The following is an 18789-nucleotide window of genomic DNA, read 5'->3' on the forward strand; positions in this document are numbered from 1 at the left end:
CACACACACATACTCGGGACCAGACACACACACACATACTCGGGACCAGACACACACACACACTCGGGACCAGACACACACACACACATACTCATCTCACACACACACATACTCGGGACCAGACACACACACACATACTCGGGACCAGACACACACACACACTCGGGACCAGACACACACACACACATACTCATCTCACACACACACATACTCGGGACCAGACACACACACACACATACTCGGGACCAGACACACACACACACATACTCGGGACCAGACACACACACACACATACTCGGGACCAGACACACACACACACATACTCGGGACCAGACACACACACACACACTCGGGACCAGACACACACACACACACACTCGGGACCAGACACACACACACACACACTCGGGACCAGACACACACACACACACACTCAGGACCAGACACACACACACACACACACACACACACACACACACTCGGGACCAGACACACACACACACATACTCGGGACCAGACACACACACACACACTCGGGACCAGACACACACACACTCAGGACCAGACACACACACACACACACACACTCGGGACCAGACACACACACACACACACACTCGGGACCAGACACACACACACACACTCGGGACCAGACACACACACACACATTCATCTCACACACACTCGGGACCAGACACACACACACACACACTCGGGACCAGACACACACACACACACTCGGGACCAGACACACACACACACACTCGGGACCAGACACACACACACACACTCGGGACCAGACACACACACACACACTCGGGACCAGACACACACACACACATTCATCTCACACACACACATACTCGGGACCAGACACACACACATACTCATCTCACACACACACACATACTCGGGACCAGACACACACACACACACACACACTCGGGACCAGACACACCACAGACTTATCTCTCTCTCACACACACACACCCACACACTCATATACTTGGGACCAGACACACACACATACTCATCTCTCTCTCTCTCTCTCTCTCTCTCTCTCACATACACACACACACACTGGGGATCAGACACACACCACACACTCATCTCTCACACACACACACACTCGGGATCAGACACACACCACACACTCCTCTCTCTCTGTCTCTCTCTCTCTCTCTCACACACACACACACACACACACACACACACTCAGGACCAGACACACACCACACACTCGTATATCTCACACACACACTCACACACTTGGGACCAGACACACACCACACACTCATCTCTCACACACACACACACACACACACACACACACACTCGGGATCAGACACACACCACACACTCCTCTCTCTCTGTCTCTCTCTCTCTCTCTCTCTCACACACACACACACACACACACACTCAGGACCAGACACACACCACACACTCGTATCTCTCACACACACACTCACACACTTGGGACCAGACAGACATCACACACTCATCTCACACACACTCACACTCTCTCTCACACACACTCACACTCTCTCTCTCACACACTCACACTCTCTCTCTCTCTCTCTCTCTCTCTCTCTCTCACACACACACACACACACATACACTCACACTCTCTCTCTCACACACACACACACTTTTCACACAATTATCTCACAAACACTCTGAAACACTCACACACATTCTTAAAAACTTTCATACTCACAAACACTCTCAGTGTCTCCTACTCTCTCGCTCACTCTCTCTGTTACACACACATGCACACACACTCTCTCTCTCTCCCTCACACACACACTCTCTCTCTCTCTCTCTCTCTCTCACACACACACACTCTCAGACACATTCAGATCAGATCTCTTCAGAGTTCCAGCTGGAGTTGGACGTGTTTGAAATCGATGATCTCCGTTTCCGTCTCTTCCTGTTTACACCGTGTGATCTTCTCCTCTCCTCCTGCAAACACGAAACAATCCCTGAGCAAGAGGTCAAACCTCACAACCTTCTGGTGTCCAGCACAGAACTGGACACTGACCCTTCATCACTGTGTAGAGTTCAGAATAAACACAGTCTTACCTGCAGACACGGAGTTTCCTGGAGCTGCACTCATCACATCCTTCTCCTCAGGTTCCTCCTGTAGTGTGGAGAGACAGAGAGAGAGAGAGAGAGAGAGAGAGAGAGAGAGAGAGAGAGAGTGAGAGAGAGTGAGAGAGATGAAGAGAGCCACAAGAACCTTACACAAGAACCTCAGCAGCATTTTGAGTCGTTTGTGAATGAGTCGACTCTTTCAGAGAGTCGATTCACATGTATGAGTCATCTTCCAGTGAATCAATTCAAAGAGTCATTTGATGTACACAGTGTTGTTATGATTACAGTGTGAACAGTGAGATGTGTGTTTATGCAGAAACACACACACACAGCTCTACCTTCAAGTCAGAATGATGTGAAGCTGTGAACAGTTTCTTCTCACTCCACTGGAACACACTGGGAGCTGCAGATTTCATTCCACCCACAAAGTGACAGCTGCAGATCCTCGAGTTTTCATTGGAGCAGTCCGGCGGACGCCTAGATGACGGTTACACACACACACACACACACATACACACACACAAAACCTGACTCGACCGTCATGTTAACAGCTTTACCTCTGACTGCTACACACTGGAGACTCCTTCCATCAAGAGAGATGTTGCCAGGCAACGAGCCAAAATATCCCCAACATCCTTGGTTCCATCCCAAATGATATCTAATCTGTGAGAGCCCTAGTGAGCATGGTTAGCTAGTGCACTTTGTAGTGCATTTTATTTACACCTTCAGTCAAACTCATATCTCTGCTAGCTGAGTGAAGGAGCCATGGCTGTGTCCCAAATCACAGGTCTGTATAAATGAGAAGTCGTTACATACTTAGAGTGAATCAAACACCACTATGGATGTAGGGTGCACTGGATGGAGTATAAGTGCGTATAAAAGTGCGTGCAGCTTTTCTGTTAACATTTCGGACGCAGCCTGGGAAAAAATGAAGAGCACTAGATCCAGGTTTCTATTCTTTCTATGAAGTGCACTAGCTTTCTAGAAATCTCTTGTTGGCAGATGTCTAGCAAATTGCTTTTCCACCCTCTGTAGTGCACTACACATCTAAAATGCTTGCTCAGACCCATATCATCACCAGCAAAGGAATACAAGCGACGGCTGAATCCCAAATAACTGCCTACCCCTTATAGAAGTGCACTAGATGTAATATAATGTAATAGTGTGTGATGTTACTAAATAATAAGGATTTATAGGCGGAAGGATGGAGAACAAAATTAAGATATTAAGGCGGGGCAGAGACCATTTTGCTGAAATGTCTGACATGAAGTGCACTAGGTAGTGCACGTACATTAGGATACAGCCTGAGAGACATATTAGCATTAAAAACGCAATAAACGAGGATATAATGTTGAATTTGCAATTAAACGGAAATATAAATCATTTTATTTTATTTTTTTTTAATTATTAAAAATTTATTTTGCACTTTGTAGAGAAAATACAATTTAGGACACGGCCCTGAGACAAAGTTTATACTTTATAGCCAGCAGATGCAGGAGCGATGGCTCGATCCCAAAATGTCTCCCCTCCCCTATACACGCGCACTACCAACAACCGCTCGTGCATCCTACCTAGTGCACTTCTTTCCGAACAGGAAGTGATTCGGGACCAAGCCCGGCTCCATCACACGGCAAGGCAGAAGCGGATTAAAATAATCAGACGAACCCGCAGAGCTGCTCCCATTTCCGCCGCGTTCTGATGTTGGAGGGCAAGCGGAAGAAACTGCACTGGTTTTTACTGTAACTGTGGTCACATGCAGCCACAAAACACTGAACCATTTTCTCACAAACAGAGTGATAATCATAATAATCATCATAATATCAATATCCGCGTCAGTCTCTTCTTCGTGGGATTAATAGGGAGGTGTTCGAGTGACACAATGGCGCACAGCGACACCTGTCGGCTAGGAGGAACAACACAGAGACGATGAAATAAAACTAGCTTATAATTAGGTGCTGTTTTTTTTTCTTAATTAAAATAAAATAAAATTCTTGCCAATAACAACCAAGTCGATATAAACTATATTGCCAAAAGTTTTGGGACACCCCTCCTTATCACTGAATTCAGGTGTTGTTTTTCAGGGGTTGAGCTCGGCCCCTTAGTTCCAGTGAAAGGAATGATGGATGGAAGGATGAATCAGAGCGGGACGTCTGCCTTTACATGCACATGAATGTAATATGGAGTTGTCCCGCCCCTTTGCAGCTTCAATTCTGATGTTGGATGAGAAGGTCTGCCTCGCAGTCTCCGCTCTAATTCATCCCAAAGGTGTTCTATGGGGTTGAGGTGCAGTTCCTCCACACCAAACTCACTCATCCATGTCTTTATGGACCTTGCTTTGGTCACTGGTGTGCAGTCATGTTGGAACAGGAAGGGGTCATCCCCAAACTGTTCCCACAAAGAGCATGAAATTGTCCAAAATGTTGAAGCATTAAGAGGTTTCACTGGAACTAAGGGGCCGAGCCCAACCCCTGAAAAACAACACCTCAGTTCAAGGATTTGGGGGGGGTCCCAATACTTTTGGCAATATAGTGTAAGTGTAACTTCATTCATCCATCCCTTAATTAATAGATTAATGAATGTTACATAAAACACTAAAAACAAATATTACTGTGTTCTTTTTTTTTTATTTATTTATTTATTTATTTATTCATCACTAGATGAATGCAAAAGCATGCCTATCTGATCACAATAGCATCCCAGTATCCCAATATTTCTTGTTGCATCAGGTCAGAAGTGATATGATCCACGCATAAAGAGATAAGAAAAGTTTCTATTTAATAGAACAGAACTAAGAAATAAGTAACATATGTTCAGTGAAAGAGGATCTTTAATCTAAATCTGCTCTGACGCAATCTTAATCTCCAACTATTTCATTTATTCAGAAACTGCGGCCGATTCTCAGACTGAATCCTCTCCTGTTCAGGTTAGGGGTCATCTGTCATCAGGTCAGCAGGTTCCTCTGCCATCTCTCTGTCGATTAAAAACAGTTTAATCCACAACCTCTAGAGGGCACAAAAATCTGCTCTTACTCATCATGGTTTAAGTCAGTCTTACCCCAAAGTAGCAGGTCTCTGCGGAGGACTGTGGTGTGTAGATCCTCTTGGGTTTTGGATTAAACCAGAAGCATCCCTTTCTGTCTGAGACGTGGCTCCTTCCCTCAGCTGCAGCTTCACTTTCTGACAGAGGCTGATGTACTCTTGATGGAGCGTCCTCATTTCATCCTGCAGAAGAGACTTCTCAGTCTGGAGGGTGAAAAGGCAACGCTCCAGTTCCACCTGCTGCTCCGTTAAGTTCTCCACTCTTCCCAAAACCTTCATGGACACCAAGGAGCTCTGCTCCAGGCTCTCCCTCAGCACCCTGTTCTCCTTCTGTAACCAGGCCACAGTGTCAAAACTCATCTCCTCCTGAGAGTTAGCAAAAGGTTTCTGGTCAAGTTCCTTTGGTAGAGGGCTCGGGTCTTCGTGGAGGAGGACCACCTTGTCTGAGGGCTTCTGTTTCTCCAAGTGATCATGTTTCAGGATGTTGTCTTCCTGTACAAGATGGCTGTCCCTTCGGTCGCTGCTGAACTCCTCACCTTTCTTCTCCTCCACTTCGTGGTCCTTCTCCACTTCTCCACACTTATCTTCATTACACCTGACTCTGAGATTGTAGTATTGACCTTGAATAGGTTGTAATTTTTTATTCGAGTGCAGATTCTCCTCCTCGATGGACACCAGAGTGTTCTGCAGATGGTCCATCAGCTTTTCCACATCGCAAACTCTTTGAGATTTCTGGTCTAAAACATCTCCACCACCAGAAGCTTTCTCAGGTGAGACTTTATGCATGTTTCTCTCGGATGTGGAACTCAAGGTTCAAGCGATGGATCTCCTAAAGAAATCTGATTTCTGTGGAACAGAGAAACCTTCAGAAGAAATATAATTAGCGTTTATCCATGTAATGCTATATTAACCGAATCATTTGGCACCCGCATTCACAGTCTATCTCATTACATTTCATATTTGCAGTGTTATTAGTTAATATATTCTATAAAGATGTTATATTCAGTATTTTGTACATGAATTACAAGTTCATTTACGATGCTAGGTTTTGATTTCTCGAGATGTTAGCCTAGCCTTTATCTTTTGACAGAAAAATGTAAGCTTTACCTTAAGTAACAAGTTATTATTATTATTTTCTTTAAATAGCTGCTCTATCTTATTGTCATAGACCAAAAGAATGGAATTATAAAGACGTTTTATCGAAATGTTCAGGTAATTCTTTCCCGAGAAGAAGAAAAAGAAAGTTCCCGTTAGCTTGTTGCTGAGGTAACAACCGCACGGTGGCGCGCGTGAGCCGCGAGCACGCGCATTGATTTTTCGATGTTTTTCTCAATCGATTTCTGAATAAAAAACCGGGATATTACAAACTCAGTATCTGTTTATCAAAACATAAATCGTGTAAATTTACTCTTCATATATACCATAATGATTCTTAATTCCCTCAATTTTCCTCAAAGTATTTTATCTCACACACGAAAATAACTTCTCTTGACTTTTAGCTAGTTCAGTGACAAATATTTGTACATTAAATTAACCCTTAACCCTCATATTTGAGGGGGAAAAAAGGAAAAAATATTGCTTTTCATAATAAAGTTAATCAAGGTAAAAGTCTGGCTAATCCAAAAATATGTTTATCAAAGGATGTAGCCTGGACTGCCATTTTCTAGTCATGGCTAATTGTGCTAATAATAATCTTTAAATACTACTACTACTACAAATAATAATAATAATAATAATAATAATAATAATAATAATCTTTCTAGAATTAGATGTATTCTGCCCCACCGTTTGGAGAAAGAATTCTGTATGGCAATCTGAAGTAAATGCTAATGTGGCTAATAATACATTAGCAGTCAGATCTCTTAATCTGTTACTGGAGTGTGTAATTTAGAGGTAATTTTACCACAGCTTCGTTTAATTCTGATTATTTTGCGTCTGTTGATTGATTTTCCATGACTGTGAGTCTCAGTTTGTGAGGCAAGACACAGGTTTATATTAATAGGCATGTCCAAAATTTTTGGTTTTGTTTTATAATAACAGCTCATGCTTCAGTAGTTCACTCATTAGCCTTAATCACTCGTAACAATATTGGCTAATCCCACTGAATAATGTTAACATACACCGATCAAGCATAACATTATGACCACCTGCCTAATATCGTGTTGGTCCTGCCAGAACAGCCCTGACCCATCCTGCACTGTGTATTCTGACCCCTTTCTATCAGAACCAGCATTAACTTCTTCAGCAATTTGAGCAACAGTAGCTCGTCTGTTGAATCAGATCACACAGGTCAGCCCTCGCTCCCCACGTGCATCAATGAGCCTTGACCGTCGGTTCACCACTGTTCCTTCCTTGCACCACTTTTGACAGATACTGACCACTGCAGACCAGGAACACCCCACAAGAGCTGCAGTTTTGGAGATGCTCTGATCCAGTGGTCTAGCCATCACAATTTGGTCCTTCATCAAACTCGCTCAAATCCTTACTCTTGTCCACTTTTCCTGCTTCTAACATCAACTTTGAGGACAAAATGTTGACTTGCTGCCTAATATATCCCACCCACTAACAGGTGCCATGATGAGGAGATACTCAGTCTTATTCACTTCACCTGGCACTGGTCATAATGTTATGGCTGATCTGTGTGAATGCAAAGTCATTACACTCGTTTAAAGCAACGGCTTCCTCTGAATTGCTAATCGCTAATATAATCGGTGAACTGCCAAATAGTATCATTTTAAATGGTAAATATTTCCTTTTACTAGAATGTGATGAAGACAATTTAGCAGCTTCATATGCACAGACATGGAGCATCCTGTACCAGAGAGAGATTTGAGATGAGACCAGGCCGATCAGCACACAGTGGTAAGTTTCATTTTATTGAAATATTTAGCCAAAATAGCTTATTCCTACAGTATGTGTAAAGCACAGTGTAAACACATTTCAAACCACACAAACAAAGTGATGTTCAATACAATCAAGACCTTGTTGTGTTTCCTCAGTAAATCACCCTGGTTGTGTATCTCTAAATGAGTGCAAATATAAGTGAGTATAATTTTTTTAATAATATTTCAGATGTAAAGTGTGTGTGTGTGTGTGTGTGTGAAGTATCTACAGGTCTGGACTTTCAGGAGGTTTTCCATGAGCATGTGCATGAGTTTCGCAGTAGAGCTCATCGTCTATGAAGAAGTAACCTTTTTGCTTCAGGTTCTCCTCACAGTCCGAGCAGACGAAACAGCCAGGGTGCCGATACTTATCGTGAACTTTCACCACCATCCCACTGAGAGAGAGAGAGAGAGATGATGATGATGATGATGAGAGACACAAGAACCTCAGTAGCATTTTGAGTCGTTTGTGAATGAGTCGATTCTTTGAGTTGATTCACATGTATGAGTCATTTCATGTATGCAATGTATGCAGAGAGAGAGAGAGAGAGAGATGAAGAGAGCCACAAGAACCTTACACAAGAACCTAAGCTTCATTTTGAGTCATTTGTGAATGAGTCGACTCATTTAAAGAGTCAAATCACATGTATGAGTCATTTGATGTATGCAGAGAGAAGGAGAGAGAGAGAGAGAGAGAGTGTATGTGTGTGTGTGAGAGAGAGAGAGAGAGAGAGAGAGATAAAAAGAGAGCCACAAGAACCTTACACAAGAATCTCAGCAGCATTTTGAGTCGTTTGTGAATGAGTCGACTCATTTGGAGAGTCAATTCACATGTATGAGTTATTTGATGTATGCAATGTATGCAGAGAGAGAGACAAAGATACACTATATTGCCAAAAGTATTCGCTCACCCATCCAAATAATCAGAATCAGGTGTTCCAATCACTTCCATGGCCACAGGTGTATAAAATCAAGCACCTAGGCATGCAGACTGTTTTTACAAACATTTGTGAAAGAATGGGTCGCTCTCAGGAGCTCAGTGAATTCCAGCGTGGAACTGTGATAGGATGCCACCTGTGCAACAAATCCAGTCGTGAAATTTCCTCGCTCCTAAATATTCCACAGTCAACTGTCAGCTGTATTATAAGAACGTGGAAGTGTTTGGGAACGACAGCAACTCAGCCACGAAGTGGTAGGCCACGTAAACTGACGGAGCGGGGTCAGCAGATGCTGAGGCACATAGTGTGAAGAGGTCACCAACTTTCTGCAGAGTCAATTGCTACAGACCTCCAAACTTCATGTGGCCTTCAGATTAGCTCAAGAACAGTGCGCAGAGAGCTTCATGGAATGGGTTTCCATGGCCGAGCAGCTGCATCCAAGCCATACATCACCAAGTGCAATGCAAAGCGTCGGATGCAGTGGTGTAAAGCACGCCGCCACTGGACTCTAGAGCAGTGGAGACGCGTTCTCTGGAGTGACCAATCACGCTTCTCCTTCTGGCAATCTGATGGACGAGTCTGGGTTTGGCGGTTGCCAGGAGAACGGTACTTGTCTGACTGCATTGTGCCAAGTGTAATGTTTGGTGGAGGGGGGATTATGGTGTGGGGTTGTTTTTCAGGAGCTGGGCTTGGCCCCTTAGTTCCAGTGAAAGGAACTCTGAATGCTTCAACATACCAAGACATTTTGGACAATTCCATGCTCCCAACTTTGTGGGAACAGTTTGGAGCTGGCCCCTTCCTCTTCCAACATGACTGTGCACCAGTGCACAAAGCAAGGTCCATAAAGACATGGATGACAGAGTCTGGTGTGGAGGAACTTGACTGGCCTGCACAGAGTCCTGACCTCAACCCGATAGAACACCTTTGGGATGAATTAGAGCGGAGACTGAGAGCCAGGCCTTCTCGTCCAACATCAGTGTGTGACCTCACAAATGCGCTTCTGGAAGAATGGTCAAAAATTCCCATAAACACACTCCTAAACCTTGTGGACAGCCTTCCCAGAAGAGTTGAAGCTGTTATAGCTGCAAAGGGTGGACCGACGTCATATTGAACCCTATGGATTAGGAATGGGATGTCACTTAAGTTCATATGCGAGTCAAGGCAGGTGAGCGAATACTTTTGGCAATATAGTGTATATATATATATATATATATATATATATATATATATATATATATATATATATATATATATATATATATAGAGGGAGAGAGAGAGAGAGAGAGAGAGAGAGATGAAGAGAGCCACAAGAACCTTACACAAGAACCTAAGCAGCGTTTTGAGTTGTTTGTGAATGAGTCGACTCATTTAAAGAGTCGCATCACATGTATGAGTCATTTGATGTAGGCAATGTATGCAGAGAGAGAAAGAGAGAGAGAGAGAAACAGAGAGAGAGAGAGAGAGAGAGAGAGCAAGAGAGGGCCACAAGAACCTTACACAAGAACCTCAGCAGAATTTTGAGTCGTTTGTGAATGAGTCGACTCATTTAGAGACGACACAACAATGAGTCATTTGATGTATGCTATGTATGCAGAGAGAAAGAGAGAGAGAGAGAGAGAGAGAGAGAAGAACCTTACACAAGAACCTAAGCAGCGTTTTGAGTCGTTTGTGAATGATACACAGTCCTGCCACTGATTTGTTGCCCTAATGTGTTCACTTGTTCTGTGTCTTTGATTACTTTTAGTTTTCAGGTCTCATTATTCAGTTCTGGATGTTATTTCTGAAGGTGGTGTGTGGATGTGGATACTGACAACGATTCTTTAGGTTTGCGGAAATAAAACCCACCCTCAATACACACACTTGCGTCCATCCTCATTCTTCAGCATGTCACACTTCACCCTTATGACTGCTTTATAACGAGCATTATAACCCTTTTAACAGCCTTGTTTGTGTGTTATTTATATTGTGTTAAATCACAGTATAATCCTCCAGGGTGTAGGTTCCTCTGACACACTCACACTATGCCGTTACCACACTTGTCACACATGGGCAGTTTGTGCAGGTTTCCCCCAGGTGAGAGAGGTTTAGTGATGGGAGCTTGCACCGCCTTCGTCACGAGTGGAATTGTTCCTGTCAATTGGAGAAACATCAAACAATTTCCATCAATCGAGGTGACGATAGACTGTAGGAATGAGTGTGTGTGTGTGTGTGTGTGTGGTACCTTCATTGTTGATGTAGTCCTGTAAGGCTTTGAAGGATCCTGATTGGCGGGGTTCATGAGGCTCCTGCTCTCCCTCTTCCTTCTGTAGCATGCGATACACGTCTGATTCTTCTATAGATGTGAGCCTCTTGGGACTACACACACACACACACACACACACACACACATGTAACACTTATCATCATCATCATCGTCATCATCATCATCATCATGTATTTATTTAATTCTCTTTTTTAAATTCATCTATTGAGTCAAATTGTGTTTTATTCTGGTTCAGTCCGTGTGTGTGTGTGTGTGTGTGAGCATTCCTTTGTGATACTGTTCACCTGACAATAACAGATGTATCCCTATAATTCATTCAGTAGATATTCATTCCTGTGCTGTTCTGTAAACCCTCGTACTCTAACACCCCTATATATCTGTGCTTCTAATGTGATCCACATGATGGACCGTGTGTCCCTGAGATGACCTGCAAGCGTCTGTCTGTCTCAGTGAAGGAGGCGTGGCCTCTGTGTCTGTCAGTCTCAGTGAAGGAGGCGTGGCCTCTGTGTCTGTCAGTCTCAGTGAAGGAGGCGTGGCCTCTGTGTCTGTCAGTCTTAGTGGAGGTGTGTCCTCTGTGTCTGTCAGTCTCAGTGAAGGGGGTGTGTCCTCTGTGTATGTAAATCTCAGTGAAGGTGGCATGGCCGACGTTTCTGTCCACCTTAGTGAAGGGGGTGTGCCTCTGTGTCTGTTCATCTCAGTGAAGGAGGCGTGTCCTCTGTGTCTGTCTGTCTCAGTGAAGGAGGCGTGGCCTCTGTGTCTGTCAGTCTCAGTGAAGGAGACGTGGCCTCTGTGTTTGTCAGTCTCAGTGAAGGAGACGTGGCCTCTGTGTCTGTCAGTCTCAGTGAAGGAGACGTAGCCTCTGTGTCTGTCAGTCTCAGTGAAGGAGGCGTGGCCTCTGTGTTTGTCAGTCTCAGTGAAGGAGACGTGGCCTCTGTGTCTGTCAGTCTCAGTGAAGGAGACGTAGCCTCTGTGTTTGTCAGTCTCAGTGAAGGAGGCGTGGCCTCTGTGTTTGTCAGTCTCAGTGAAGGAGACGTGGCCTCTGTGTCTGTCAGTCTCAGTGAAGGAGGCGTGGCCTCTGTGTTTGTCAGTCTCAGTGAAGGAGACGTGGCCTCTGTGTCTGTCAGTCTCAGTGAAGGAGGCGTGGCCTCTGTGTCTGTCAGTCTCAGTGAAGGAGGCGTGGCCTCTGTGTCTGTCAGTCTCAGTGAAGGAGACGTAGCATTATTCAGTCATTCTTTTATTTAATCTTACATCTTCTATCATTACATAGTTTGGTTATTGTGTCTCATTATGTTAGTTGCTCTTGTATCATCCTGTAGTTTCTTCTTTCTCTCATCACACACTGTATGTCTGTCCTTATGCAATATACATCTCTGATTAATCTGTGAAACATCTGTGATTAATCATGGCTCAGACCTGAAAGGTCTCCTCACCTCTCCGGCTTGCTGTGTATTAGGCCCCTGAGCTGACCATGTAAGGCGTCCTGGATATTACCAGAAGAATACAGACCAATGGGAGAGTTGTAGGCGGAGCTGACCACCTGTCGCTTGTCGTCAATGTTGGCTGCTGCCACAAAAGGTGCCGCCCGCCGGTTATGGCCTGTGCCTATTGGTTTGTAATCCTACCGTATAAAAAAATATATATAAGACTCACCACTTTTGCAGCGCATATAGAGAGTAATGCTAATACAGACATGCTGTGTTTGGTTATTAGTGTTGCACTGACCTGCCTCTCTGCCTCCAGGTTCATTTTAAATGGATGCACTCTGTCTTCTTCTCTGACTCGAGGTGACCACAGTCTGATTTTTGGCCTGCAAGAAAAAGAGATAGTTGCTCCACTGATTTGTTTCTTTCCATGAGACAAAAGTGGTTCATGACCTCTGACCTCTGGATGGTTAAGCTGAGCTGGCGTGTGGCCTGCTTCATGCGAGTCTGAGCCTCACAGTGCATCATGTTGCTGGTGGAGACGCCATCTATAGCCAGGATAAGGTCACCAGGAGAGAGGTCTACCATGGAGGCCTTGCTTCCTGGAGATATCTGAGCAGAGATAATTGAACAGAGATGTTCAATAACTCACTATCAAGTACTTTGGAGAACATCTTGCTTGAAACACTGACGTGTTGCTTAGAAATTAATTGACTTTTTGGACTCTTTGGGTCAGCTCTTTTATGTAAAAAATGCTTAAGGAGCCACTTGGGAGATGAATGAGTCAGCTGTTATGACTCACTGAATAGAGCCGGAATTCCCATCATTAACTCAGGAGACTCCTTCCTTAATCCTGATCATCGCCTACTCGAGCACACACACACACACACACACACGCACACACACACACACACACACACACACACGTACACACACACACGTACACACACACGCACACGCACACACACACGTACACACAAGCCAAGCACGAGAACCTGCTCTCATGTTCACTAGACGTGTTAATGAGCTTGCACTGATGATTTCACTCTTTCCCTCTTTTCTCTCCACTTCATCACCTCAACCTTTACACACCTTTCTTTTACTCACAATAACGTTAGAGTTAGCACATTGAGGCGTTAGAGAGACCGAGCTTTGGATGGTTTAGGGTTGTGTTTGAGGGGGGGTGGGTATGATGTATGAGCTCAGCGATGGTTAATACTCTAATTCGGTTTCATTAGAAAACACAAACTCTGTGAATTAGTTCCAAATGTTTAAAGAAGAAACAGTGTCTTAGAGCACATGCTGAGGCAGAGAGTAGGTGTGTGTGTGTGTGTGTGTGTGTGTGTGTGTGTGTGAATTCTTGCCCTTGCTGGTATGTAAACTGTTTTTTCCACAGTAAACAGGATAATAATCTCCAGACGATGCCTGCGAGTGCGCTGATATCTACTCTTCACATGTGTGTGCATTGCATTATGGGATATAAGCGCACAGGGACATACTGTACAGCATGAACCTGTTAAAAGACCCATGCGCTTTTGCTTTAAAACTCGTTATTCACAATTAGTGACATCACTGAGCTTTAAACGTCAGATTCACACACGCAAGTCACTGTTACTGTCACATCCTGAAGCGTTTTATTCCCCTTACGTCACACCGACTTCAATATCTTACTTATTAAAGAGCGACACCTCATACGTTTTATACGTTTATAGTTACATTGATGGAATGGAATGTTTGTGTATGTTTGTTCATAGCGGCTATTCACCTTCTTTCCATCAACAGCCTTTTTGTTTCACATGGGAGGAGTCTCCCACGTCCAACGTTAAACAAACAGCTCCTTACAGAAAACTTCACCACAACATCACTTTTAATACGAGTCCCTGTGAACGAGTCGTTACTACAGAAACGCTCACAGAGACCTGCGATGTTTCCAGTGATCTTGGGTCACTGTTCCGGAAAATCAATCACCTTATACCCAATCAGAATCTCAGTCGCTAGTTGGGAAGCTAGCTGATTCACAACACGACAGCAATAATTAGCCACATCAGCAATAATCAGTGGGAGGATCAGCTGTAAATATGACCGACTGACAAACATGGCTAGAAACAGTTCTGAGGAATTAAGGAAGAATGAGTGACTAAATATTTACCAAAAGGCACTGGAGTAACGTCTGCAGAAGGAAAGAGAATCTCTCCCTCGTCCTCAGAGACCACGTGTGAACTGGAGGAAACACTGGGGTTCTCACAGGGGGGCGTTTACTGAAAAGCTAGGAATAGCCCAAACTCAAGGGACTGGTATTTAACATGTCACGATATAAAACAGACTGTGATCAGACTGAAAGACTGTAGCGTACACGTGTGAAAAGGAAACCTTGTAACCCTTTAGACTGGGATATAACCAGATTTAATGCGCTGACGCTAGTTAGCAACCAAGAGAGATGACCAGAAAAACTGTTCTTTAGCGCGGTTAATGGTAGCTAGCTAATATGACAGCGCTAACTGTGCGATCTGACAAATTTCTGCGGAATGTAAAGATCGACTAAATCTTCAACTTTCAGATGAATTTTTAACAGTCAGTCAGTCAGTCAGGTATTAGTGCTATTTACGCAAATACCTAGCAATAAACAACAATAGGTATATTGTTTGTTTTTCTTAAATCCCTTGTTTTTCTTAAATTAGCTTTGTAGAGTACGCTACACTCACATATTGTCTCCACAGTGGGCGTGTTCCGATCCACCACCTAGTCCTTAGCTAGACTAGAATAGCGTGATTGTCTCTCTGTCACCTGTCTACTGTGGCTGTGTCCCAAATCAAATCTTATTCAGACCAGAAAAAGGCCATCAGCCGCTGTGGGCATGTCCCAAACCCACATAAACACCGTCATGATGAGGACACGTCCCAAATCACACCCTGTTCTTTAGTAAAGAGATCTGATAAACACCATCACGATGAGGACACGTCCCAAATCACACCTTGTTCTGTAAATAAGCCACATCCAGAGAATCAGAGCAGTTATCAGAGTTAGAGTCTTTAAAGGAACTAATGAGCAACTGCTGTGTGTGTGTGGGTGAGTGAGAGAGAGAGAGGGAGAGAGAGAGGGAGAGAGAGAGAGAGAGAGAGAGAGAAAGAGAGTTTTTGACCAAACATGGCCGTCTGTCTGTGAGCTGAAGCGCAGGGTGAGTGAAGCGATTGCACCGAGAGCCAAAGCTCATTAGAGCAGAACTACAGCTGGGAAACTTCACGCAAACACACTGCGATGTCCAACTGTCCATCTGTGGAGGAACCACTTCATTAGATCCTCACACACACACACACACACACACACACATCATTCTCATCTTGTCATGGAAAAATGAAAAACAGTCTGAAATCTCTGAGATGTTTATAGCAGCTTTCGCTGGTCTGAGAATATCGCAGTATAAACACATAAAATTTATTTTTCTAGACCTTCTTATTATGGTATGATAATAAACTTCTAGTAGTTTAGACATCATGTATTCCCTGCTTGACTTCCCATCATGCACTGTGTTTCTCACCTTTTCTTGCTGCTAAGTAAACTAGGGCTGTGTTGACACCGATCAGCCATAACATTATGACCAGTGCCAGGTGAAGTGAATAAGACTGATGATCTCCTCATCATGGCACCTGGCACCAAGTTGATGTGTTAGAAGCAGGTAAAATGGACAGTGTAAGGATTTTGCGAGCGAGTTTGACGAAGAACCAAATTGTGATGTCTAGACCACTGGATCAGAGCATCTCCAAAACTGCAGCTCTTGTGGGGTGTTCCCGGTCTGCATTGGTCAGTATCTATCAAAAGTGGTCCAAGGAAGGAACAGTGGTGAACCGGTGACAGGGTCATGGGCGGCCGAGGCTCACTGATGCACGTGGGGAGAGAAGGCTGGCCCGTGTGATCCGATCCAACAGACGAGCTACTGTTGATCAAACTGCTGAAGAAGTTAATGCTGGTTCTGACAGAAAGGGGTCAGAATACACAGTGCAGGACGGGTCAAAAGGGGGACCAATACAAAATTAAGCAGGTGGTCATAATCTTATGCCTGATCGGTGTATATACTAGAGTTCTCATGATGTTTGGGACACTGTGCTACTCAGGAAATCCGAAATATCAAAAATCTACTTTTACAGATGTGTCTTGAACAGATCTGAAACATCTGGAATGATGTGGGACGAACTGCTTAGAACGTCCAGCGCTGTTTAGTTAGAGTGAGACGCAATAATCCACTACAGGAACAGGTGTGCGAGTTCCCAATGCTGCCTTCCTCATGAATGATTCACTGCTGAACTTTTAGCATCACACAGACACACACGTGCACACACACACACGCACACACACACACACACTCTAAATTTAGTTTTACAATTACAAGAAATCTGTCCCTTTTTGATCCAGCCTTCTGTGTGTGTGTGTGAGCAATTCTAAAGTACACACTTGCCCCTCTGTGTGTGTGTGTGTGTGTGTGTGAGCAATTCTAAAGTACACACTTGCCCCTCTGTGTGTGTGTGTGTGTGTGTGTGAGCAATTCTAAAGTACACACTTGCCCCTCTGTGTGTGTGTGTGTGTGTGTGAGCAATACTAAAGTACACACTTGCCCCTCTGTGTGTGTGTGTGTGTGTGTGTGAGCAATACTAAAGTACACACTTGCCCCTCTGTGTGTGTGTGTGTGTGTGTACTGAACTATATACACAAATCTTCAAATGTTTCCAGTTCGGTTATCTCAGCTTAAATTGGCTATTATTTACACACACACACACACTCACACACTCACACACACTCACCTTGCCGATAGTAAGGGGTTGGTTGAAATCTTTTCCTCCAATCAGCCGGAAGCCCCACGGTGCAGGTCCGTCCAGTACCACACATTGTGCCATGTCCTTTGCAGTGTGTGTGTGTGTGTACATGTGTGTGAGTGTGTGTGTGCGAGTGTGTGTATGTGTGTGTGTGTGTGTGTATCCTCCAGCAGAATGAAGGACTGTCCCGTGTGCACTGGCTCTATTAACACAGGAACAGACCCCACCTCCCAGGACGAGCCTTGGATAGATCATCTGAATCTCTCTCTCTGTCTGTCTCTCTGTCTGTCTCTCTCTCTGTCTCTCTCTCTATCTCTGTCTCTCTCTGTCTCTCTCTCTCACTCGGTCTGTCTCTGTCTCTCCCTCTCTCTGTATATCTTTCTGTTTCTCTCTCACTCGGTCTGTCTCTCTTTCTGTCTCTCTCTCACTAAATCTGTCTGTCTGTCTCTCTCTGTCTGTCTCTCTGTCTGCCTCTCCCTCTCTCTTTCTGTCTGTCTCTCTCTCTCTTAATCTCTCTCTTAATCTCTCTCTCTCTCTCTCTCTCTCTCTCTCTCACTCTCACTCTCTCTGCCTGTCTCTCTTTCTCTCTCTCTCTTTATGTCTCTCTCTGTGGTACTGACCTGAGATCAGCTATCAGAAAGATTTAAACTCCAACATATACAAACTTTTGTTTTGTTTTTGGAGAAGGAGTGGACACTTGAGGGGAATGACCTCTAGGCTGCAGCACATACTCTGAACTTTCGGAGGAACTTTAAAGCGTCTTGAGATTTTGAATGTGAGAGTTGAAAGTTCAGCACATGCAGATGAGCTCCTTTGTCCTTTGTCCATCAGGAAACTGATGTCACCGTTGCCATGGCGACAGTGAACGACGTTTAACAGTGTCTGTCCATGTCATGTGACATCACACTGTATCCCTGCTGCTCTTTCTGAACATCTGTACTATATGAAGTGTCTGAGATTGGACTTCTGAGATTGAGATTGGATTTAATGTGTGAAATTTCACCATTAAGCAAACTTGTGGTGTCCAGGAAAGCCAGTAATGTGTTCCTGAGCAGAAGATAAAAATGACCGGACTGAAGCATTAGGTTATAAGTGTAGAGTCCAGCTGTCTCGTACTAATAATGAATGAAGCTGACCAGCCAAATCAGGTGAGCTTTACTCCCAACACAAACGACACCAGGATTACAGGATTACAGTACAGAAGGTTAACTGAAGCACTGTGTGTGTGTGTGTGTGTGTGAGAGAGAGAGAGAGAGAGAGAGAGAGAATTGAGGATGGTGATCAGAGTTCCTGCCCTTTTTTGGTGAGACAAAGAAATGAGTGGTGGAAAGAATATCCATCTCTCTCT

At 44.2% G+C, this 18789-nt stretch overlaps 2 protein-coding genes across 3 annotated transcripts; both read right to left on the minus strand.

Moving 5' to 3' along the window:
* Positions 1-4179: 4179 nt before the first annotated feature.
* On the minus strand, positions 4180-7859 carry si:dkey-256e7.8 (uncharacterized). 2 transcript variants are annotated; one of them, XM_058385192.1, is made up of 3 exons: positions 6240-7859; positions 5149-5995; positions 4180-5064 (listed from the first exon to the last, which is right to left on the minus strand). In XM_058385192.1, the coding sequence occupies exons 2-3, from the start codon at positions 5916-5918 to the stop codon at positions 5019-5021; spliced, it is 816 nt and encodes a 271-aa protein (XP_058241175.1). In that variant the 5' UTR covers positions 5919-5995; positions 6240-7859; the 3' UTR covers positions 4180-5018. The 2 variants fall into 2 exon arrangements, with proteins under 2 accessions (XP_058241175.1, XP_058241174.1); XM_058385191.1 differs by having other exon boundaries at positions 4181-5064; positions 5149-5978.
* Positions 7860-7987: 128 nt separating this feature from the next.
* Positions 7988-17640, minus strand: pdlim3a (PDZ and LIM domain 3a). The gene is made up of 7 exons (XM_058385190.1): positions 17430-17640; positions 13097-13248; positions 12938-13022; positions 12646-12833; positions 11174-11307; positions 10971-11082; positions 7988-8409 (listed from the first exon to the last, which is right to left on the minus strand). Exons 1-7 carry the CDS (start codon positions 17550-17552, stop codon positions 8241-8243), a joined length of 963 nt encoding a protein of 320 aa, XP_058241173.1. The 5' UTR covers positions 17553-17640; the 3' UTR covers positions 7988-8240.
* Positions 17641-18789: the final 1149 nt, after the last annotated feature.

Source organism: Hemibagrus wyckioides, linkage group LG29, assembly GCF_019097595.1.
Source record: "Hemibagrus wyckioides isolate EC202008001 linkage group LG29, SWU_Hwy_1.0, whole genome shotgun sequence".
NCBI lineage: Eukaryota > Metazoa > Chordata > Actinopteri > Siluriformes > Bagridae > Hemibagrus > Hemibagrus wyckioides.